Here is a 25,548-nt window from a genome sequence, read left to right as displayed (position 1 = left end):
TTGTAAGGGCCCTAACCCCATTCATGAGGGTTCCACCTTCATGGCCTAATCATCTGCCAAAGACCCCACCTCCTAATGCCATCATATTGGGGGTTAGAATTTTAACATGAATTTGAGGGGACTCATTCACTCTATAGCACCTGTCCTATACACAGAAGATCCTTTACCAACATTCTTATCTCTTAATCACAACCACATGGAGTCTCTGTTTTCATAACTATACCTCATCTGTCATTGCTTATCCTGGGCCTTTACCACAATCTACTATAATAATTCATCACTCATACCTATGAAATTCAAGCAGCTCCCTCTCATCAATAACAGATCATAAAACATACCTCCTTCACTAAACTTAGGAAAACTTTCTAGTCACTGTACCGAGTTGTCGGTATTCAGCTGCCTTGCCACAGCCAAGCTGAACTAAGTTTGAAGATACTAAAAAGTCTGTCACGAACCTTCTCTTTATTCTACTATACAATTAGAAGGATCGAAAAATGTTAAAATTCAGGATGCCTATGTTTTGAATTGATGGACATTTAAAAATCATCTTTAATGGCCTAACCATTCAATAAACAAAAGCCATTAAATTCCAAGTCATTTTTGGAAAACACAACACAGAGCCTAATAGTATGAGTAAAATAAAGTAAAAATTACATACATACTTCATTCTATCCAATTAATATACCTTTAGAGTGGCAAGTAGGACAATGGGGCCTGTGTGGCTTCAAACAATGCTGAAAGAATGCACCTACGTAACATCTATGAACTTTAAGAAAGTTTTATCTTCAATTCCTCAGCCTTCAGCTGGCAGCGAAACAGACACACCAGCATTAAGTGTGCCAGCCAAATAGTTAATGATCTGTAAACATATACCTGTACAAGCAGAGAGTTCCTGTTTAAACAGACTAAGATGAAAGCCCTTCTACAAAGCACTCTTCAGTGATGATGTTAAAATTATTCTCTAAATAGTTCATCTAAATGTGCATTTCTATATTACGTTTTCTTAGAGAGGGCATATTTTAAAGGTGTTTTAAAAACAAATCAGGGAACTTCCTGGTGGTGCAGCAGTTCGCATCCCATGCTTTCACTGCTGATGGCCAAGGTTCAATCCCTGGTCGGGGAACTAGGATCCCACAAGCCATGGGGCACAGCAAAAAAAAAAAAAAAAAAAAACCATAACTAGAGCTTCCAAGACAAGATGGCAGAGTAGAAAAATGTGAGCCCACCTTTTCTTACAAAAACACCAAAATCACAACTAACTGCTGAACAATCATCAACAAAAAAACTCTGGAACCTACCAAAAAAGATATCCTACATCCAAAGACAAAGAATAAGTCACAATGAGACAGTAAGAGGGGGCACAATCACGATAAAATCAAACCCCATACCCACCGGATGGGCGACCCACAAACTGAAAAATAATTATACCACAGAAGTTCTCCTACAGGAGTGAAAGTTCTGAGCCCCACATCAGGCTCCCCAGCCTGCAGGTCTGGCAATGGGAGGAAAAGCTCCCAGAGAATCTGGCTTTGAAGGCCATCAGGGTGTTTTTTTTTTGTTTTTTTTTTTGTTTTTTTTTCAGTACGTGGGCCTCTCACTGTTGTGGCCTCTCCTGTTGCGGAGCACAGGCTCCGGACGCGCAGGCCCAGCGGCCATGGCTCACAGGCCCAGCCGCTTCGCGGCATGTGGGATCTTCCCGGACCCGGGCACGAACCCGTGTCCCCTGCATTGGCAGGCAGACTCTCAACCACTGCACCACCAGGGAAGCCCGGCCATCAGGGTTTGATTGCAGCAATTCCACAGGGCTGGGGGAAACAGAAACTCCACTCTTGGAGGGCGCACACAAGGTTTCATGCACATCAGGACCCAGGGAAAAGAGCAGTAGCCTCATAAGAACCTGGACCAGACCTACCTGCTGGTATTACAGGGTCTCCTGCAGAGGCGGGGGGCAGCTGTGGCTCATTGCGGGGACAAAGACACTGGCAGCAGTAGTTCTGGGGAGTACTCAGGGTCGTGAGCCCTCCTGGAGGCGGCCATTTTCTCACCAAGACATGGCCCCTCCCCACAGCCTGTAGGCTCCAGTGTTGGGATGCTTCAGGCCAAATAACCAACAGGGTGGGAACACAGCCCACCCATCAGCAGACAAATACTTAAAGTTTTCCTGAGCACACAGCTCCCCACTAAACACACTCCCTGACACAACCCTGTACACCAGGGGGACAACACCCACCTCCACCCACCAGGGCAGCAGCCAGTCCCTCTGACCAGGAAGCCTCCACAAGCCTCTTAGACAGCTTCATCCACCAGGAGGCAGACAACAGAAGCAAGAAGAACTACAACCCTGCAGGCTGCAGAATGGAAACCACAATCACAGTAAGGTAGAGAAAATGAGATGGCAGAGGGAAATGTTCCAGATGAAGGAACAAGATAACACCCCAAAAGAACTAAGTGAAGTGGAGATAGGCCATCTACCTGAAAAAGAATTCAGAGTAATAATAGTAAAGATGAGCCGAGATCTTGGAAAAAGAATGGAGGGACAGATCGAGAAGATACAAGAAATGTTTAACAAAGACCTAGAAGAACTAACAAACAAACAGAAATAAACGGTAAATAACTGAAATAAAAAACACACTAGAAAGAAACAATAGTAGAATAAATGAGACAGAAGAACAGATAAGAAGACAGAATGGTGGAAATCACTGCCGCAGAACAGAATAAAGAAAAAAAGAATGAAAAAAAATGAAGACAATCTAAGAGACCTCTGGGACAACACTAAACACACCAACATTCACTTTATAGGGGTCCCAGAAGGAGAAGAGAGAGAGAAAGGACCTGAGAAAACATTTGAAGAGATAATAGCTGAAAATTTTCCTAACATGGGAAAGAAAGGAAACAGTCACCCAAGTCCAGGAAGCACAGAGAGTCCCAGGCAGGATAAACCCAAGGTGGAACATGCTGAGACACATAGCAATCAAACTGACAAAAATTAAAGACAAAGAAAAAATATTAAAAATAATAAATAATATACAAGGCAATTCCCATAAGGTTATCAGCTGATTTCTCAACAGAAACTCCACAGGCCAGAAGGGGGTGGCATAATATATTGAAAGTGATGAAAGGGAAGAACCTACAACCAAGAATACTCAGCAAGGGGCTTCCCTGGTGGTACAGTGGTTGAGAGTCCGCCTGCCGATGCAGGGGACACGGGTTCGTGCCCCAGTCTGGGAGGACCCCACATGCCGCAGAGCGGCTGGGCCCGTGAGCCATGGCCGCTGGGCCTGTGCGTCCAGAGCCTGTGCTCCGCAATGGGAGAGGCCACAGCAGTGGGAGGCCCACGTACCGCAAAAAAAAAAAAAAAAAAAAAACACTCAGCAAGGTTCTCATTCAGATTTGACAAGCAAAAGCTAAGAAAATTCAGCATTTCTTCTAAGATCAGGAACAAGACAAGGATGTCCACTCCCGCCACTTTTATACAACACAGTTTTTAAGTCCTAGCCACAGCAATCAGAGAAGAAAAAGAAATAAAAGGAATCCAAATTGGAAAAGAAGTGAAACTGTCACTGTTTGCAGATGACACGATACTATACATATAAAATCCTAAAGATGCTACCAGAAAACTACTAGAGTTCATCAATGAATTCAGTAAATTTGCAGGATACAAAATAAATACACAGAAATCTATTATGTTTCTATACACTAACAACAAAAGACCAGAAAGAGAAATTAAAGAAACAATCCTATTTACCACTGCATCAAATAGAATAAAACACCTAGGAATAAACCTACGTAAGGAGGCAAAAGACCTGTACTCAGAAAACTAAGACACTGATGAAAGAAATCAAAGACGACACAAACAGATGCAAAGATATGATATACCATGCTCTTGTACTGAAAGAATCAATACTGTCAAAATGACTATACTACCCAAGGCAATCTACAGATTCAGTGCAATCCCTATCAAATTACCAAAGGCATTTTTCACAGAACTAGAACAAAAAAAATTTTAATTTGTATGGAGAAACAAAAGGCCCCAAACAGCCAAAGCAATCTTGATAAAGAAAAACAGAGCTGGATGAATCAGGCTCCCTGACTTAGACTATACTACAAAGCTACAGTCATCAAAACAGTTTGATACTGGCACAAAAACAGAAATACAGATCAATGGAACAGGATAGACAGCCCAGAAATAAACCCACACACCTATGGTCAATTAATCTACAACAAAGGAGGCAAGACTATACAGTGGAGAAAAGACAGTCCCTTGAATAAGTGGTGCTGAGAAAACTGGACAGCTATCTGTAAAAGAATGAAATTACAATATCCTTTAACACCATACACACAAAAAAACCCAAAATGGATTAAAGAGCTAAATGTAAGAGCTGACACTATAAAACTCTTAGAGGAAAACATAGGAAAAGCACTCTGACATAAATGGCAGCAATATCTTTTTTGATCCATTTCCTAGAGTAATAGAAATAAAAACAAATGGGACCTAATTAAACTCAAAAGCTTTTGCACAGCAAAGGAAACCATAAACAAAATGAAAAGACAACCCATAGAATGGGAGAAAATATTTGCAAATGATGCAAGGGATTAATCTCCAAAATCTACAAACAGCTCATGCAGCTCAAAGAAGCAACCCAATCAAAAAATGGGCAGAAAACCTAAATAGACATTTCTCCAAAGAAAACATACAGATGGCCAAGAGGCACATGGAAAGATGTTCAACATAGCTAATTATTAGAGAAACGCAAATCGAACCTACAACGAGGGACTTCCCTGGTGGCGCAGTGGTTAAGAATCCGCCTGCCAATGCAAGGAACATGGGTTCGAGCCCTGGCCCAGGAAGATCCCACATGCCGTGGAGCAACTAAGCCCACGTGCCACAGCTACTGAGCCTGTGCTCTGGAGCCTATGAGCCACAACTACTGAAGCCCGCACACCTAGAACCTGTGCTCTGCAGTAAGAAAAGCCACCACAATGAGAAGCCCGCGCACTGCAACAAAGCGTAGCCCCCGCTTGCCACAACTAGAGTAAAGCCCACGCGCAGCAACGAAGACCCAATGCAGCCAAAGGGGGAAAAAAATGCAATGAGACATCACTTTACACCACTCAGAATGGCCATCATCAAAAAGTCTACAAACAATAAATGCTGGAGAGGGTGTGCAGAAAAAGGAACCCTCCTACGTTGGCGGGAATATAAATTGGTACAGTCACTATGGAGAACAGTATGGAGGTTCCTTAAAAAACTAAGAATAGAGCCACCATATGATCCAGCAATCCCACTCCTGGGTATATATCCTGAGAAGACCAAGGTTCAAAAGGATACATGCACCCCAGTGTTCATTGCAGCGCTGTTTACAATACCCAGGAAATGGAAGCAACCTAAATGTCCATCAACAGAGGAATGGATAAAAAGGATGTAGTACATATATACAATGGAATATTACTCAGCCATTAAAAAGAATGAAATAGTGCCATTTGCAGCAACATGGACAGAGCTGGAGATGATCATACTAAGTGAAGTAAGTCAAACAGATAAAGACAAATATCATATGATACCACTTATATGCGGAATCTATAAAAATGATACAGTGGGGCTTCCCTGGTGGCGCAGTGGTTAAGAATCTGCCTGCCAATGCAGGGGACACAGGTTTGAGCCCTGGTCCAAGAAGATCCCACATGCTGCAGAGCAACTAAGCCCACACGCTACAACTACTGAGCCTGTGCTCTAGAGCCCGCAAGCCACAACTACTGAAGCCCGTACACCTACAGCCCATGCTCCACAACAAGAGAAGCCACTACAATGAGAAGCCCGCACACCGCAAAGAAGAGTGGCCCCTGCTCGCCACAACTAGAGAGAGCCTGCGCGCAGCAACGAAGACCCAATGCAGCCATAAATAAATAAATAAATTTTTAAAAATGATACAAATGAACTTATTTACAAAACAGAAACAAGACTCACAGAATGAAACAAACTTATGGTTACCAAAGGGGAAAGGCGGGCGGTGGGGGAGGGGTGGGTGGAGATAAATTGGGAGTTTGGGATTGACATGTACAAACAACTATTTTTAAAATAACCAACAAGGACCTACTGTACAGCACAGGGAACTCTGCTCAATATTCTATAATAACCTAAATGGGAAAAGTATTTGGAAAAGAAGATACATGTATATGCATAACTGATTCATTTTGCTGTACACCTGAAACTAACACAACATTGTTAATCAACTATACCCCAACATAAAATAAAAATTTAAAAAAACCGTAACTTCTCATTAGAGCAAATTCTATTATAATAAAGTTATTTTCATGTCCTCATCCAGGCACTGGGCAACTTTTTCTGTAAGGGACTAGATAGCAATATTGTAGGCTTTGCAGGTCACATAAGGTCTCTGTCACATATTTATCTTTAGTTCCCCCCCTCCAACTCTTTAAAAATGTAAAAAACAAACGAACCCCATTCTTAGCTTGCTGGCCATACTAAAACAGTCTATAGGCCAAACCCTGTCCTAGTGGATGGACCAAAAGGAGGAAAGATTTGTTGATCCAATTACAATGAAATTCTCCATAGCAAATAAGCCTGTATTTCAAATTACTTGTCTGAACCCTATTCAAATAAGTCACTCTCTGTGAGTGAACCAAGTAGAGGATCCAAGCACTTAAAAGAACTTCGGTTTTACCATAAAGCAGTAACAGCCATCAACTCTCACTTCTCAGCTCAAATTTGAAAACCAAATTGATTACAAAAGAAAAACTCCACACAAAGTCACCAAAACAGTATAGAGGTAAAGGTGTGCTCATGATATTGTTTTACGTCCTCAAAAGATCTAATTCAACAATACAATGTACTGTCCGTAAACTTTATAATGATAATTTAATTAATGAATTAAATATGTGAAGATCTAGGAGATGTGATTTCCAACTATAACACTGTCACCATAAGATGTGTGAACCCAGACAAGTCAGGTATTTCCATTTGCTCCCTGTCTTCTAAACAGAGGGGGAGGTAAATCCAGACAAATCTCTGAAGTGATGGATTTAGAATTCTTTGACTATTACAATTCATACCTCCTTGATCAGTGATACACTAGAAAAAAATTTTTATAAGACCTCAACAGTGTTTTAAAAAGATAACATAAAAACATGAATCATGAAAATGAGCAGTCAGAACACTAAGTACACACAATACGTTAGCAACAGCTATCTTGAACACTTCCCATGTATGCCACTGATTGAAGTGTTTTACAAACATTACCTCATACAATCCTCAGGATAATCCTAAAAGGCAAACAGTATAATCTGAAAGATTAAGCAATTTGCTAAAGAAGGGTCGGTCAGGATTTAAATCCAGCAATGCTCCTCCACACTATTATCACTGTCACTGATCAGGAGCAGCTTCCAGTCTTCTCCCCCACAGCTCAAGACAGACAGGGATGACAAAAGGTAAAATTAAGCAGCACTCTGCCTCCCTTTCCTCCCGGTTTCCTTTCCTGCTACTGTGGAAAGCTGAAGCACTGTACTCTTCTTGCTCAGCACAGGTTTGTGTGCCTGATGCCTGCTTTCTATGCAGACCTTTGATTCACACTTCCACACTTCTGTAGGAAACTTTATGGTCCACAGCATCATGACAGAGAGAATTCTAACCTGCCATATTCCTTCTTTACCCAAGTAAGATACCAACATTGTAAAATTAACGTTTTTGATTTGGCTTTGTATGATATAAAATAAATCATCCTATTTTACCTGAAAGCTCTGGTGACAAGAGCCATGAGGAGTCATCACTGGAGGTACTTTTGGGCTTGGACCCTCTGCATGGCCTTCCATAAATTATCTCATGACCCAGATAGGGTGGGGGGTTTTGATCTGCTGTCCATCTCACAAAGAGCATCTCCTCCCTTTCCTCAGCCGGCAAGAGCAGGGAGAAACTTAACCAGCTGTAGCATCTGCACCCGGTGACTCAAGACTACCTCCCTCCAATACGTCAAGGAGTGCACATACAGTGGAAAGTTAGACAAACCCAACCCTGAATCCTAGCTCAGCTGTGTAACCTGGGGTTCAAAGCCCTCTTCTCCAAAACAGTGAACATGCTACACAGTAAAGCACCTAGCAGAACACTCAAGTAACAAGCATAATATATGATACTCCCACCCCATCAGTTCCCTACCTTTGAATATCATCATTCAGCAATCCACATCACATTAAAATCATTTCTCTCACTCTTGCAGCCTGACTAGACATGAACTGAAAACCACTGAGTTTAATTCAATAAACATTCACCAAAGCCAACAAGTGCTGATCCAATGGTTATTAACAGTTCCTATGCTCCAGAAGGTCAAAGTCACACTAATGCAATAGTTCTTAATTAACAAACATGATATATATTGTACAATAAAACTGCCTTTAAATTAACATGCCAATTTTTAACCTACCTACTAGATAGGCAAAGATTAAAATGAATAATCCCTGGTGTCAGCAATAGTGCTAGACAAACAAGTACTTTCACTTACTGATGGTGGGAATGTAGAATGGTACAGCTTTCCAAAAATACTGTTTAGTAATATACAAATATACTGTTTAGTATTTAGTATTTTCCAAAAATACTGTTTAGTAATATACAAGACTTAAAATATATATACTTTTGACCCAGCAATTCAACTTAAAAGAATTTATCCCAAAGATAATATTTGGCAAGCGGAAAACGGGGTATAACAATAATAATCTGTTTACCAATCTTATAATTATGATAGAGCCATATATTTTATTCAGTCATTAAAAGGGAAGAAATCCATATCTACTGCCACGCAAAAAAACCCCTCTGATACATAAAGAAAAAAAATCTGACTTCAAAACACAAGGTATGAGCCTATTTTGTTTAAAAAACAAATATACACATAGAAAAAATGAACATTCCTATCCTCATAAATTTTTTTCTCTCTCTCTCTGGCAAGAAACACGTATTACTTTTATAATTTAAAATAGTGAACACTAATTTTAAGAGGAAGGTATGTTACACATAATTTCTTTCAGTTCTTTTAATCCCAGGAACTATGAAAGAATCTCAGTTAGGAGGCTGTAATTTGCCCCACAATCCCACAGCTTCTAATGGTAGGAAGGGCTGACTCCCACACCTGGGGGCCTCTAGTTAAGGACTCTTCCACACCTGAGTGCCCCGGGCCTTTTCACCAGGTTTTTAGCTACAGCAACACGTTCCCTTAGTCCTGCAGTGTCCTCCTCCCCACCCTACTTAGCAAAATTTTACTCAGATACCACCTTTTCCATAATAACTTATGTAAGCTATTTAGCAATTATTTCAGACTGACATTTGATTTTTTTTACTATATACTTTGAGTCTTTCCCCACAGAAGGTTATAAGCTCCTGGAGGGCAGGGACCTAGTGAGCCCCGTTTCCTCCTGATGACCCAGCAGAGCATTTTATGCACAGCACGTTCTAATAAATGCTTGATGAACAAATAAATAAAGAGGTTACCTGTGCAGTCTAACAGCCACTGCCCTGACTTTACAAATAAGGCCCCAAAATGTTAGTCCATGGTCACTCAATAGTAACAGTCCCATGCTGAACTTGGGTCTTTTCTTTTTCCTAACTCAAAGCTCCTGTGTGTTTTGCATTTTCAAAGTACTTTTGCTGACCTTCTCTCACATGGACTTCACACCAGCTGACTTACCACTGTATTGGCTGACATCTGTAGTTCTTCCAGCTCTGTTTTCTGTTTTTGACAGCAGCACTAAGGGAAAATATATGAACCACTCTTGACATTTCTTAAACCTGCATTGAAACTATACCTCTAGCTGGAATAAAGTAAAAGCTGGTAATCAATCATCCAATGTTTATTTACTGAGCACCTATTAGGGGCCAAACATCATATTCCATTAACCAGAAACCTCTATTAACTGGCACCTGTGCTTACTGATAAAATTGATGCCCGTAATAGCCTAAAGCAAGGGTCTACAAAGAGCCCACAGGCTAAATCTGGTCTGCTGCCTATTTTTGCAAATAAAATTTTACTGAATACTGCCACACCCATCCACTTATGGATTATCTATGGCTCTTTGGGGGCTACAAGGGCAGAGTTGAGTAGTTACAACAGAGACCATTATGGCTCACAGAGCCTGGATTATTTACTATGTGGCCTTAATAGATTGCTGACCATCATAAAATATCAATATGCCACTGGACTCTCAAAAACATATTTTTTAGCAGTAGTGACACATAACAGGCAATAGTTTCCTTAATCCTTTGAAAATTACCAGTCCAGTATCATATATGTGGTAACACTATTCCTTGCATCACATGCCCATAACCAATCATGCCAGAAAACAGCATCAACTGATAAAAATCTGTGTTTCCCACAAGTCATATAACCTTGGGGATCTTTAATCCCAGCTTCTCCCAAAATTAAGTTTCTGACTGAACAATCTCATTATTTTTAGAGTAAGTCCTCACACAGAAAACCATTCACTTACTTGACAAGTTACTTCTCTTAACACATCTCTAGTCCAGTGTATGTCTTGAGGTTTCCTACTTGCAATAATTCAAACATAATAGAAACCAGTTTTACTCCTGATGATGCTCAGTATTTTGTGGGGGTTTTTTTGGCTGCACACCATCCTGAATTATCACCTTCGGGGGAAAATGCCGACTCGAAATTTCTTCCCTGAGTGGAATCAAACAGCCCACATATACAAAGAAATACTTTACTAATTTAAATCCAATTGCAATATGTTCTCAAAACATTTCTTTAAAAATATACAACTCACAAGCTTTACAATTAGAAATAATTACAGAATGTCAGAAGAGATAAGACTTAAGAGATGATTAAATCCAAATACCTTAATTTACAGATGAGAAAAATGAGGCTTACATGATTTACTGGAAGGGCCAACTAGTTTTCATTAAATTCACGCTGGCCTTAAATCAGGAAGTTATACTGATATCTTATCTGTAAGCCAGGCACTGTGCTGGGGTCCAGGGCTACATATGTATCTTCACCAACAATGAATTCAATTAATCTTTTATCACTGAGGTTTTTTTGCAGTGAGACAGATTACATCACGGAGAATCAGATAAAATTCCTTAATAACTGCTAGACATCTTTTTGCTTTTCCTACAAAGAAAGCTCTCTTCCTGCAGAGATAGTCCAGTGGAGCGAGGCTGCACAATTCAGAATCTTGATGTTGCCCCTTTCTGGCTATGTAACCTCACAGCAATTTACTTAACAGCTCTGTGTTTGTTTCCTGATCTTTAAGGGGATAATCACGGTATGTAAACAATCCTTATGTGGCTGGTACAGGTAAGTGCTCTATAAATTTTAAGTATCGTTGTTGTTATTTTCCTTAGGTAGTTTTCTTATCAAAACATGGTTAAGTAACCAAGGTATGGAGAAAGTGCCCTCAAAAACAGCTATTGAAATACATGTAATTACAATCACTGTAGTAAAGTTTCATTAAATATAAACGGTAAAGAGGAAAAAACACTTCTTAAAAGGTCCATTTATAAGTTAAATCCTACTTAAAATACATGCACAAGAAATTTTGCCTTTTAGGGACTTTCCTGGTGGTCCAGTGGTTACAAATCCACCTTCCAATGCAGGGGACACAGGTTTGATCCCTGGTCGGAACTAAGATCCCACATGCAGTGGGGCAACTAAGCCAGCACACCACAACTACTGAGCCCGCGTGCTCCAGAGCCCACAAGCCCTCGCGCCACAGCGAAAGACCCTACGTGCCACAACTAAGACTCAATGCAGCCAAATGAATAAATAAATATTTAAAAAAAAAGATTTTCCTTTTAATATTACGAACAAACAAGTTCATTCGCAAAATCTTTCATGAAACAATGGTTAAATGCTAATGCCATAGTGTTTCTGGGTTTCACTAGGGGTCAGGCCCGGGTAGAGTAAATGACTGCTTCAACACAAATGCCATGGCAACAGACGTGTCCCTCATTAAGCTACATCCTAGAATCCCACAAATATTTGGATTTTACTTTAAAATAATCATTAGTATTTTTACTCAAAGATGGCCTTTTAAAAAAAGTTATGCAGTAGGAAGAGTACGTGGCACTTCCTCCCTTGAAGGGACTTCTATCAAGTTGGAAAACCTGGCCAGAGTCACAGAAGGCAGGGTCTTTACAGCTGTGTGACCTCGGAAAACTCACTGAACAGGTCTCCAAGATTCAGTACCTCATCTATAATTGGTGTTAACATCTATCTCCCAGGTTTTGGGGGGGATGGGGAAAGGGGGACAGAGGAGGCAAACTAAGATTCGTATGAAAATGCTTTGAGGATGGCTAACACACATGCTAGTTCTGACCCCTTTCACCCACAGGCAGTGGGAGGGGAGGCCATGTAGCAAGGTAAAGTTAAACTGCAATTTGTGTTTGGGGTACTTAAGTCTTGATCAATGTTCCTATTCTATACAGTTGCTGGAAATGTAAAACCTTGTTATAGTCTCAGATTTGGTTTTTTAAATATGAGACTCCAGAGATCACCGTAATTCATGAAAGACATATTAGGGCCAAGCATCCTCCTGCCTAGCACCTTCAAACTCATAACAAAGAAAACCACAATCCCTATTTCTCTATTTCTCCCCTCTACCAGCATAAACTGAATGCGGCCGTAATATGTGATGGTAAAATGTCTTTAAGAAATCTTTAGAGGTATTCTAGAAAATTAATCCTATTTATGTAATCAGTATAAAAATCTGTTATCAGCTTTTTCCAAAGCTGAAAAGGACTTTGATGAAAATCCCGATAGTAACAGTACTCAAAATTTTTTTTTAATTTTAAGCTTGTATAACTTGATACTAGATGGAGCTTTATGAACTATTAAGCTCATATAAGGGACTTCCCTGGTGGTCCAGTGGTTAAGGCTCTGCACTTTCACTGCAAGGGGCACACGTCTGATCCCCGGTTGGGGAATTAAGATCCTGCGTGCCGCATGGTGTGGTCAAAAAATAAAATAAATTAAAAAAAAAAAAAACTTATATAAAAGGAAATTTAGGGCTTCCCTGGTGGCACAGTGGTTGAGAGTCCGCCTGCCGATGCAGGGGACACGGGTTCGTGCCCCGGTCCGGGAAGATCCCACATGCCGCGGAGCGGCTGGGCCCGTGAGCCATGGCCGCTGAGCCTGCGCGTCTGGAGCCTGTGCTCCGCAACGGGAGAGGCCACAACAGTGAGAGGCCCGCGTACCGCAAAAAAAAAAAAAAGGCATGGTGCAACCTCAGTGCAAATTAGGAACGTTAAGAAATGAACATCTATTTTAAAAAAAAAAAAAAAAAGAAATGAACAAAACTGTCACTTTTGTTTCACTAAAAACAGAACCATGTAACTAACATCTAATGCACAGGAATAACTGGGAGGAACTTATAAAATGAAAACAAAATTCAGTAATCTTATGTTTACAATGGCAGTATTTGATTTTTTTGTTTGTTTTTTTTTTTGCGGTACGCGGGCCTCTCACTGTTGTGGCCTCTCCCGTTGCGGAGCACAGGCTCCGGACGCGCAGGCTCAGCGGCCATGGCTCACGGGCCCAGCCGCTCTGCAGCATGTGGGATCTTCCCGGACCGGGGCATGAACCCGTGTCCCCTGCATCGGCAGGCGGCCTCTCAACCACTACGCCACCAGGGAAGCCCTACAATGGCAGTATTTGAAAAGAAGTCTTATTTAACTTAGAGTATTTGAAATATAACCCACTTCAATGAGGTCACTTTGTGTTAGGTCCATTTTAGTTTAGCACTTAATAGTAATTTGTTTAAACTAGTAATCTGAAAACATTTTCTGAATTTTTTTTTGCTCTTGGATCCTAACCTATATCTGCCCTATAAATATCAGTTACATAGGCACTAACTCAATTTTTAAAAAGAGTTCTGATAAAATATTTTCTAATCCAGTTAAGAGACTCATCACAAAAAGTCACTGTGCTGTTATCACTTCATAAACATTATCTCATTCAGTTCTCCCCATAACACTAGGACGTAGGCATTATTATTTCTGTAACATCCATTTTAAGGAAGAAGAAATTGAGGGTCATATAAGTCAAAGAACTTGCTTAAGATCATAGGACTAGTATGTGATAGGGTCATGAATGAACCCAGGTGAATCCGCACTAGGTACTTTCAATCACATTAAAAACAAAGGTAGGGACTTCCCTGGTGGCACAATGGTAAAGGATCCGCCTGCCAATGCAGGGGACCCGGGTTCGAGCCCTGGTCCGGGAAGATCCCACATGCCGTGGAGCAACTAAGCCCATGTGTCACAACTACTGAGCCCACATGCCACAACTACTGAGGCCCGCACGCCTAGAGCCCGTGCTCCGCAACAAGAGAAGCCACCGCAATGAGAAGCCCACGCTCGCCGGAACTAGAGAAAGCCGGAGCGCAGCACCGAAGACCCAACACGGCCAAAAATAAAAATAAATAAATAAATAAAGTGATATATATTTTTAAAAAAAAGGTAACACTAATTTTTCAACTAGCTCCAGTAACTTTAAATAACGCCAAGAATCATATACTGTAGACTGTCAAGAGTTCATGAAAAATGATTTGTTTCTATCTAAACATTCCCATTAAAAGCGGACCCTGACAAGTATCATTTGACTTCTTTGTTTCCCTTCCTATTTTTAAATGAACATTAAAAAGTCTTGAGACATCAAAACCAAAGTTTTAAAATTCAACGATCATCCTATAAGCCAAACTTCAAATTTTCACATCTAAAGAATATGAAAGAAATCTCTAAGTTACTTTGGAGCTAAGCCTGCAAAAATGTGAACCTGTGAATTGTTCTCCACGTCCACCCCCAGAGTCAGTAAATAAACAAAATACATAACTTCCAGAGAGCAGAGGGAATATAGATCAGGAGATTTGAGACGTTAGACCATTTCTCATTATTACACCCATCAGGCCGAAGGGACTGAACGAGAAAGGTAAACGTTTACTGCACTTTACAAATTTCAGAATTATAAGTGACAGTGAAAAAAACAGCTGCAACACGAGCCCACTGTACCCGTAAAAGCTGAATCAAATAATTACATTTATCACGACTACACCAGGCCTCATTTCTAGCTTCTGTAAATTATACAAAGAGCCGGCTATTAAATATTGATGGCATGCCATTTGCACTGGAGCTGTCGCGAAGAGCCTCCTGCTACCAATTTTTGTCATGAAAGAAAAAACGTCCTTATTTTCTAGGTAAACCCCAAGCCACTAGAATCTCTCAGATGCGGCTATCGCATTGTCCTTCCCGGAGGAAGCTGTCAGGGCCAACCCCACACACCCAGGGGAGGAGAAACTTTCAGGGGAGGGCGGGTCCCTGCAGGTCCCGGGGCAGGGGTCCCTGTTCTCCTTCTCCCCCAGCTGTCAGCCACAGGTCGGGCGGCGGGGCGGGGCCAGCCCCGGCTGTCCGCACAAAGCGAGCCAGAGAGCGGCGGGCGGACCCAGACCCAGGCCACGCTGGGGGGCCGCGCAGGGGGGAGCAGGTGGGGGCACTTACCCAGCAGCAGCACGTTCTTCCCCGCGGGGAGCTTGGAGCGCGAGCGGGTGGAGACCTCGCTGAGGATGCAGGACCTGGCGGGGAACAAGGCGCACGCTCAGGCTGGAGCCCCGCGCGGGAGGAACGGCACCGGCCTCGCGCGCCCGGGCGGGGGCGGCCGAGAACGCGGCGGCCTGGGCAGGGCGCCGAGCTCCGGCGGGCACGCGACCCCGGGGCGTCCCCGGCCCGGGGGTGCCGGCGGGGACCGGGGAAGGGTGCGGTCCTTACCAAAGGTTCTGCCCGTCCTCGTCGTCCCCTGCCGCGGCGCCGCCGTTGCCCGAGGTTAGCTCGTTGGCCAAGGGACCGCCCGTGTAAGTCGAGGTTAATCCCGCCGGAGAGGAACCGAAAGAGCCGACTCGCCCCACAGCCGCCATCTTAGTCGGGAACACACCGGTCCCAGCAAAGCTGAACGAGCCAGGCGGAGGCGGCGGCGGCGGCGGAGGCGGAGGCGAGAACCCGGATATGCAGCATTCGGCGCACGGCAGCGGGGCGGGGCCTGCGGGGGTGGGGCCCAGGCACTGCAGGGACTGACGGAGCGAGAGACGGCGAGCTGCGCATGCGCAGCAGGCCGCCGGCCGGCGAAGGGGGAAATGCGCGTGCGCAGGTGGCTCGGCGGGACGCCGTCCTGCAGCCCCAGTCTTCCTGAGCTCAGCGGGCTGAAGCGCTTCTGGCCACCGCCTCCGCAGCCCTAGGCTGCAGCTGGGCGCGCTGGGGTGTGTCAGGTGAACAGTGCTCCCTCCCACTCTTCAGTCGGGTCCACAAACCCCGCAGCGGGTGTGGAATTCCTGCACTGTCACTGCTGCAATTGGAATTGGTGGTTCTTTGTACGTAATACAAAAGAGATTCCTAATTTCATCCTGAAATCTCCTTTCACCATTGTTCTGCAGATTCTCTTTGCCTCATTCCTGTGTCGTCTTCTTTCTTATCTTAGTGGAGAACTTTCTCCATTAGTTTTATGAGAAAAAAGTGTATGGCTACATTTTTGGAGACCTGTGTATTCAATCAAGGCCCAGATGAAAGCTTAATGAAGGAACTATTTACAAAGGTGTGACTGATCCGAGGAAATGCGGCTAGCAACAGCAGGAAGATTTAGGGCTGAAGGGGAAAAAGGAAGGGATGTTTGCTAGAATCCAGAGAGCTGCAGCTATAGGAAAGGCGTTGATCAGCAAGATCTTTGGCTTTGAGTAAAGGAACACAGCAGCAACCGCTCTTTCTGCCCTGCGGTATGCTGCCAGTGTCTCACATTTGCAACCCTACCAGAAGCCAGAGGGCAATCAGTGATAGTTTGCCTGGGTGTAGAATTCTTAAGTGGCAAATTATCTTCCCTTAGGTTTTTCAAGGCCTTGACCCCTTGTCTGCTAGATTTTAGTGTTGTCCCTGAGAAATCCAAAGTCATTCTGACTGCTAATCCTTTGTTACGTATTCTTTTTTTTTTCCCCCTACTTGGAGACTTTTAGAACTTGCACAGATTTCCACTAACCCATATACCCCCTTCCAGTGCCTGCACTGTCATAATAATTATCCTGCCAGTTATCATAGACAAATAATCCATACCCTTACACTAAAGCAATCTCTCCACTTGTGCAGTAGATTTCATTTCCTCTCCTCCACTCAAGGACATTGCTCCAACAATTCTCCCCCCTCTTTCGCTATGTAATCATTTATTGATTTCAACTGGATCATTTTCTCTTAACCCTGCTCCTTCACCAGCTACTGCTATATTTCTTTCCTCCCTTTTACAGCAAAACTCTTTAAAATATTTGTCTTTATATGCTGTCTTCTATTCCTCTTCCCCTTTGCCCTTAGAACCCACTTCAATCAGACTTTTACCCCATGACTCCACAGAAACTGCTCTTATTCTTATCAATGATCTCCTTGTTGCTAAATCCAATGGTAAATTCGCCTTCCTCATCTTTCTTGACCTTTCAGCAGCATATGGTACAGCTGATCACCCCTTCTAAATATCCTTCATCACATAGCTTCCGAGTCACAATGTTCTCTTGGTTTTTTTTCCTGCCTCACTAGCTCAGTCTCCTCCACCATTTCCTCATTTTCCCGACCACTTAATGTTACAGGACTCCTGGGCTCAGCCTTTGTTCCTCTTATCTATACTCACTCCTTTGGTGATCTCATGCAGTCTTGTTGCTTTAAGTTCCATCTGTATGATAAAAACTCCCAGGTTTCTCTCTGCAGCCCAGAGCTCCATCTAGAACTCCAGATTAATACATCCAACTGCTTTTTTTTTTTTTTTTTTTTGGCTGCATTGGGTCTTCGTTGCTGTACACGGGCTTTCTCTAGTTACTCTTCGTTGAGCAGGGGCCACTCTTTGTTGCACCGCGTGGGCTTCTCATTGTGGTGGCTTCTCTTGTTGCGAAGCACAGGCTCTAGGTGCACAGGCTTCAGTAGTTGTGGCACGCAGGCTCAGTAGTTGTGGCACATGGGCTTACTTGCTCCGCGGTTGCTCCGCGGCATGTGGGATCTTCCCAGACCGGGGATCAAACCCATGTCTCCTGCACTGGCAGGTGGATTCTTAACCACTGAGCCACCAGGGAAGTCCCCCAACTGCTTCTTCCACATCTCCATTTGGATGTCTAACAGCACGTTTCAAACTCAACATGCTCCACATTGAGCTGCTGACCTCTCCCTTCAAATCCCACTTCACCCATCACCTTCTCCACTAGGTAGCAGCTCCTTGTTGCCTGAGCTATTCTTGACTCCTCCATTCCTTTCACACTCCACAATTGAATCCATTAGGAATCCTGGAGTCTCTAACTTCACAATATAGCCACAATCCAACTTCTTATCACTCATTCTCTGATACCACTTTGAGCTATCATCTCTTGCCTGAATTGCTGTAAAAGGCTCTTCAACATGATAGCTGGAGAGATCCTTTAAAAAGGAGTTCCCTGGTGGACCAGAAGGGAGTTCACTGGTGGTCCAGTGTTTAGGACTTGGTGCTTTCACTGCCGAGGCCTGGGTTCAATCCCTAGTTGGAGATCTAAGAGCCCATAAGCCAGCGTCACTCCCACACACCAGAAAAAAAAATCAGATCATGTTACTCCTCTACTCAAAACCCCACAGTCACTGCTCATTTCAATCAGAGTAAATGCCAAAGTCCTTACAATGACCCACAAGGCTCTACAGAATCTGGCCTCCACTGCCTCTCTGGACTTTTCTGCTCCACCCTGTCCCTCAGTTTCTCCCATCCAGCAACACTGGCTCCACTGCTGTTCCTTAAACATATTGTGTATCCTTTTGTATGTTTTTTTTTTTTCTTTTGCGGTACGCGGGCCTCTCACTGTTGTGGCCTCTCCCGTTGCGGAGCACAGGCTCCGGACGCGCAGGCTCGGCGGCCATGGCTCACGGGCCCAGCCGCTCCGCGGCATGTGGGATCTTCCCGGACCGGGGCATGAACCCGTGTCCCCTGCCTCGGCAGGCGGACTCTCAACCACTGCGCCACCAGGGAAGCCCTGTGTATCCTTTTGATTTAGCTGTTCCTTCTGGCTTGAAGGAGATAAGGAGCTGCCCAAACCAATATCTTCCCCCAGATAGCTACTTGGCTAACTCCCTCTCCTCCTCCAATGTCTTTGCTCAGTTCTCAGCCTCTCAATGAGGTCTACCCTTACCACCTCATTCAACGCTGCAACTTAAATCTTCACCCCTGCAATTCCAGGTTCTTCTTACCTTGCTTGCCTTTTTGTTTCCCATAACATTTACTACCTTCTAACATAGTATAAAATGTACTGATTATTACCTCCTAACATAGTACAGTCATCCCTCGATATCTGCGGGGGATTGGTTCAGGACCCACCCACAGATACCAAAATCCATGGATGCTCAACTGTATATAATGGGGTAGTATTTGCATTTAACCTATGCACATCCTCTCATATACTTTAAATCATCTCTAGATTTCTTATAATACCTAATACAATGTAAATGCTGTGAAAATAGTTGTAAATACAATGTAAATGCTATATAACTAGTTGCCTGCACATGGCAAATTCAAGTTTTGCTTTTTGGAACTTTCTGGAATTTTTTTCAAATATTTTTAATCTGAGGCTAGCTGAATCTGTGGGCGTGGAACCCGCAGATACAGAGGGCTGACCGTAGAATTTACTTATTTATTGGAACTTAAGCTCTTGAGAGCTTCACTAACGTACCCTGAGCACTTTGTGCCTAGAACATAGCAGACGTTCAGTGAAGATTTGTTGAAGGTATGAATAAAGGAACAGATTTACTGCTTGTCACCAGGTTTCTAAAATTTCAGAATGATGATGATGATGATGATGATGATGACGATGTGTGTGTGTGTTTCAAGAGGAGAAGGAGACAGAAAAGAATTCTTCAACACCGGAAAGCAGGAGCTCTCTTTTACAATATTTTAACCACTTTTTGATATAAAAGTATTCCATGTCCTCTTGCTACTTTAACAGGTTGCCTGAGTACTGATTTACCTATTCTTGAAGGCTCTGGGCCGCTTTAGGTTTCTCAATAATATCCAATAGTATCCTGCTGTTGTATGGGGAAGTTTTAGATCCTGCTGGGATACCCCAGGGTGTACCCCAGATATCCTTTTTGGTTTCGTTTCAGCTGAGCCTGGGCGCCTGGAAGTGGGAAATGGAACACTAGTCAGAGAAGGGACAGCTCCTCTCTCCATCTTACCATCTCTCGGGAGCTACGTCTCTCCTCTCTGTCTGTCAACCATCATCCTCTGCTTACTCATCAGCTTCCTCAAGGCCACAGTTAGGTATTTCTGTATCTCAAGAAAAGCAATCATTTGTCAGGCACAAGAGCTCTGCAGAAAACTGCTTAGGGAGGGGAACCTTCTGGAGGGCTGAGGTGGGGGATGCAGGCCACTTCCTCTTTCTGCCAGGGATGCCTCCCTCTGAGTTTGAGAACTGAGACAAAGCAGCCACCCCTCAAGCTGCTTCCTGACGTACCAACTTCCACAGGCCGCCTCTGGCAGATTTTCACACAAGACTTGCTTCACCCACTGCGCCAAATGCTGGCAATCACACTTGATAGAAATGCCAGCTGAAAAACCAAAAGAAAAAGGAAATAAACAAGGCGATGAGTGGCCCCTTAAAATTTGAGTTTGTGAACGACTTGAAAAATAAAAGTGTCAGAACGAACTTCAGAGTTTAAAGAGTGCCCTCCCCTACATGGTATGAATTTTTTGTTGTTGTTGTTAACATCCCTGACATTTGAGACAAAACGGTAATGCTAGAATTGGCAGAGTCCTTGCTTACAAGTAAGTAAGAGTAAGTCCTTTCTTACTCTCCAGCAGGAGATCCAGGGATCCAATTAGAGGGAAAAGGGACACCGAATCTTGGTTTCTTTGCTTTCCTTTGAGTCGTTTTTATCTCACTCTAAGTACCTCCTTAGCATGAATACAATGATGGGTATTTAATTCACTTTTCAGTCACCAGTCCCTCTAAATTACAGATCTAACCTCTCTCCTACCACTCACCTAGGATTTTTATCAGGTGAGCCCTGACAGAACTTCATATCTTAGACAAAGAAAGAGATGGGGAAATACCTGACAGGAGAAGATGGAAATAGACATTTTTAGGGGCTTTTTTTTTCCCCCTTCATAGGAAACAGCAGAAGAGAATCTCCTCTATTTCTGGGTCTAAAATGAAATCCATGCCCCTCCTTTTTAAAAAAACAAATGCTTGTGTATGCATTTGTGTGTGTTTGTGTACAAGCATATTTGAGGATCACGGTTTACAAAGAAAAAATGTTTCATTTGCTTATAAATGTATCACTGAAAAATAATATGCCCTGAATAGTTTTTAAAATTCCAGAATAAGACAATAATTAGAATTGTCTTTTCATTTTTGACTGAGCTCCTCACCACAATATCCATGTTCATTCCTGGAAAATGGGTGATGAATAAAAGGGTAACAACGTGTAAATCAATCCACAGTCATATGGAGTAGATGCTCTGTGAGACACAGGGAAAACAAAGAGACTTATCTTTTAGGCTAGAAGAATGTTTCTTCATTTTTAATACAGAACAATTAGGATTTTTAGAATGCTTAGTTGTCATTGTTGTTTTAATATGTTCTTTCCCACTAAAAAGAAGAAAGAAAAAGCTTCACTGATTAATATATTCTTAGCTGGATACTTCTTACATATGTTTTTGGAGGATCTCATTTCCTTGTAATCAGATACTCTGAAGTTCAAGTCCATTACCTTTTCAAAAGAATGGTGATTTTAATGCCGCTTACTTCTTAGATTTCCAGAATTACACTCTGCCAGCCTCTTTACTTCCTAAAGGAGAAGATATCTAATAACTGACTTTATAGATTGAGATCTGCCAACACTAGATCATCAAGGTCATTAAGTTTTTCTGCTCTAGGGGCTCTACATGAGGCAAAAAATATGAAATTCCATGGCATTTTTAGAAATGCACTGTCTTTTGGAGCTGCAGGTGATTTCATGTTCATAACAATTTAGTCTACTTTAGTCTAGAGCTAATTATGGTCTCTTATTGCTTTTACTAAAAGTAAGCCTAGAATATAACCTATTATATTCTGCACCAACAAAAACATTACATTTTCCCCACATGGGAAAGAGGATGAATGAATTGCCCAGTGGGAAGTTTCTTATAAGCAAAATGAATCAGTTATTTTACATCATGTAAGATTAAAGAGTTGTTTATTCGAAGGTGTTTAAGGAGATTCTAATGATCTTCAACTTTTTACTATCAGAAAACAGAAAGTTAGAGTTGCCAAGTACTGTAAAGGTGAAATCGGGAAAGAGAATGTCCTATCTGATTCTTCCTCAGAAAATCTCAGGATTGTGTTGAAGAATCAACCTAATCTTTTATTTCAGTTCATTGGTAAATGATGACAGGTAACCTAATAGAATTTTCACCCTAGTACATATATATTTTTTAATACACCGGCTCTAGCCTAAGGAGTATATTGTCATGTGACCTCATGGTTTAAAATTTTGCTTTTATTTTTTAATTTAATTTTATATTTTTTTGCGGTACGCGGGCCTCTCACTATTGTGGCCTCTCCCGTTGCAGAGCACAGGCTCCGGACGCGCAGGCCCAGCGGCCATGGCTCACAGGCCCAGCCGCTCCGCGGCATGTGGGATCTTCCCGGACCGGGGCACGAACCCGTGTCCGCTGCATCGGCAGGCGGACTCTCAACCACTGCGCCACCAGGGAAGCCCTAAAATTTTACTTTTAAATAGCAGCAATATTATATTGAGTCTGACATTTTAGACTCTGTCCACACCATCAAACCTAAGTATTGGATTAAAGAATGTTAATGATAAATCAAGAGATAAAACAGCTGATTTACAGGGACTTCCCTGGTGGCACAGTGGTTAAGAATCTGCCTGCTAATGCAGGGGACACGGGTTTGATCCCTGGTCCAGGAAGATTCCACATGCTGTGGAGCTACTGAGCCCATACTCAGCAACTACTGAAGCCCTATAGCTCTAGAGCCCACGTGCTGCAACTACTGAGCCCGCATGCTGCAACTACTGAAGCCCGCATGCCTAGAGCCCGTGCTCCGCAATGAGAGAAGCCACCACAATGAGAAGCCCACACACCGAAACAAAGAGTAGCCCCCCTCGCCACAAGGGAAAGCCCGCACAGCAATGAAGACCCAATGCAGCCAAAAAAAAAAAAGAAAAGAAAGGAAAGAAAGAAAAAGACAGCTGATTTGCATCATTTAGACGAAATAAAGTGTTTGGATTCAGCGTTTGCAGTGAGGTGCATGGGGTCATGGGTACAGCCCAGGCTCCAGAATCAGACGAATTTGAGTTCAAATCTAGACTCTGCCACTTATTATGTGACCCTGGAGTTGTTTAAACTGTAAAGCCTGTTTCCTCACCTCTAATAGAGTTGTGAGGTAAACAAATGGAATCTGACATATAGTGAGGACTCAGCAGAAATATTTACTGTTATTCTTATTTGAAATAAGTTTATTAGGTGTTTTGTAGAGCAGGGTTTCTCAACGTTGAAATGGTTTAAATGTGCACATGAATTCCTTAGAACCTTGTTAAATGCAGATTCTGATTTAGTAGAACTGGCATGGAGCCTGAGAGTGCATCTCTAACAAGCTTCCAAGTGGGTATCTATACTGCTGGACCACAAAGCAAGGATATGCGGCAGAAAGAACTCAGGCTTTGGATTTATCCATCTGCAGACTGAGATCCTGGCTCCAAACATGTTAGCAGTATGACCTGGGCAAGGTCAAGCTTTCTCATCTCTAAGATGGAGATAATAATATGTATTTCTAATTAAATCAATCTTCGTTAAATAAAAAATAGTGAACTCAAATAATACCTGACATATTGTAAGTACTTAACAAATCTGAGTTCAGTTTTTCTATAAGAAATGCTTTACTGGTCCATCCAGTATGGGAGACTTATGGTAGTTTTGAGACTATAGTAGTTTTCCTCTGTGGAAAAGCTGAAAATTCCAATCTTTGAAAATTTCTTAGAATTCGATCATTATGAAATCCACTTCAACGTTGATTTAAAAGTTTGTCATTGCACGGCAAGCAAATGTTGTGGGAACAGATTGGGAAAATGCGCCAGGCAAGTGATAGCACCTAAAGTCAGAGTGGGTAGAATTTCTACAAGTAACTGAGATAACTGAGGAAAGAAGCTAGCTTGTGAAGCATTTTATTTTACCGACAGTATTTTTACCTTTTATAGTATGGAAAATGTCAAACATATATCACAGTAGAGAGGAGGTATAATGAGCCCATCACTCAGCTTCAGTAGTTACCAGCACATGGCCAGTCTTATTTTAGTTTGATTCTCACCCTCTTCTTCCATCTCTGAATTAGGTTAAATCAAATCCAAGACATAGTATTATTTCACCCATAAATATTTCAATACATATTTTTAAAAACCAAGGACTCTTTTTCTTTAAAAACATAACCATTATTGGGGACTTCCCTGACCATCCAGTGGTTAAGACTCCAAGCTTCCAAGTGCAGGGGGCGCAGGTTCGATCCCTGGTCAGGGAACTAAGATCTGGCATGCTGCACGGCACGGGCAAAAAAACAAACAAAAACCATAACCATTATACCATTATAGTAATTATTTCAAACATACTGCAACTATTGAATTTATAGCATGTATTTAAATTACCATCCAATTTTTACTATAGTTAATGAGATGCATGTATACATGTTAAAGTAGAATTCAAAATAGCCCCACACTTAAGAACAAAGTAAATATTGCTTGTTTCCTAAACATAGCTGTTGTCAAAGAGGGCAGGGCAGTCATTGTCTTACCTGCAGGACTGACATCCTCAGCATCCTTCCCCTCACTGCCAGTTCTTAATTGATCTGCCAAGTCTAGGTGTTGATTTCCTCTCCACATTGTCCTCTGTATTCTGAGCTTTCCCTCTTTGATTCTCTCCAGCTGACAGAAAAGAGACTGCTTTTAACTTTTGCCAGGAGCAGGCCCTTCCAGGCAAGCTGATCTGAGTTCGAACCTCACACGAAGAGCGTAGGGTTCTAGGATCTCATAAAATGTTAGACCTGGATGGGACTTCTTAGTTCAGCCACTAGATCTGAAAACTGAGGTGCAGGATTGTTAAGTGACTTGCCCTGTTTCAGGATTACCTAAAAACCTCTCAAAATAAGGGCAAGTTATTGCACATCTGATCTGATCTTTCCATAATGGTAAAATTTCAATCAGGGAGTTTGATCTCTTATTTTACAACATTTGGTTAGCCTCTCTAGCTTCCTGCTAAGGACCAAATTTTCGTTTTCCTCTTTTTGTCTTGGACATTTAGAAATATACATGATTAGAGCAAAATAAAGTAATTAAAGAAGATGAAAGGTTTTTCAGCGTTATCTCATTGAAATCCTTTTTTGAACCCATATAAAATTTCAATTTCTAATTATAAAATATTTCAAATGTATAAACACCAAAAAGTAATATATATCTATTGTTATATTAATATGCATTAATAATATGCACATTATATAAAAGTAACATAATATCACCATAGA

At 42.3% G+C, this 25,548-nt stretch overlaps 2 protein-coding genes and 1 long non-coding RNA gene across 5 annotated transcripts in view; all 3 read right to left on the bottom strand.

Annotated features, from left to right (window-relative positions):
* DYNC1LI1 (dynein cytoplasmic 1 light intermediate chain 1) overlaps positions 1-16,047 on the bottom strand; it is a 45,415-nt gene extending 29,368 nt beyond the window's left edge. The window contains exons 1-2 of one of the 3 annotated variants that reach the window (XM_004279690.3): positions 15,776-16,047; positions 15,509-15,582 (exon numbers count right to left, since the gene is read on the bottom strand). In XM_004279690.3, the coding sequence (XP_004279738.1) occupies positions 15,509-15,582; positions 15,776-15,921 (220 nt within the window). In that variant the 5' untranslated portion in view covers positions 15,922-16,047. The remainder of the gene's footprint in view (positions 1-15,508; positions 15,583-15,775) is intronic. The other 2 variants (XM_033405472.2, XM_049715934.1) reach the window with 2 other exon arrangements.
* LOC117196528 (40S ribosomal protein S27-like) overlaps positions 1-25,548 on the bottom strand; it is a 433,126-nt gene that overhangs the window by 368,308 nt on the left and 39,270 nt on the right. The window lies entirely within an intron of this gene.
* LOC117196529 (uncharacterized) overlaps positions 22,646-25,548 on the bottom strand; it is a 71,472-nt gene continuing 68,569 nt past the window's right edge. Inside the window, exon 5 of the long non-coding RNA XR_004476759.2 lies at positions 22,646-24,952. This is a non-coding gene — a long non-coding RNA (uncharacterized LOC117196529). The remainder of the gene's footprint in view (positions 24,953-25,548) is intronic.

The sequence above is a fragment of the Orcinus orca genome, chromosome 10 (genome assembly GCF_937001465.1).
Source record: "Orcinus orca chromosome 10, mOrcOrc1.1, whole genome shotgun sequence".
Classification (NCBI taxonomy): Eukaryota; Metazoa; Chordata; class Mammalia; order Artiodactyla; family Delphinidae; genus Orcinus; species Orcinus orca.
The sequence above is the reverse complement of the archived record's forward strand: the minus strand, read 5'-3'. Positions and strand labels throughout refer to the sequence as shown.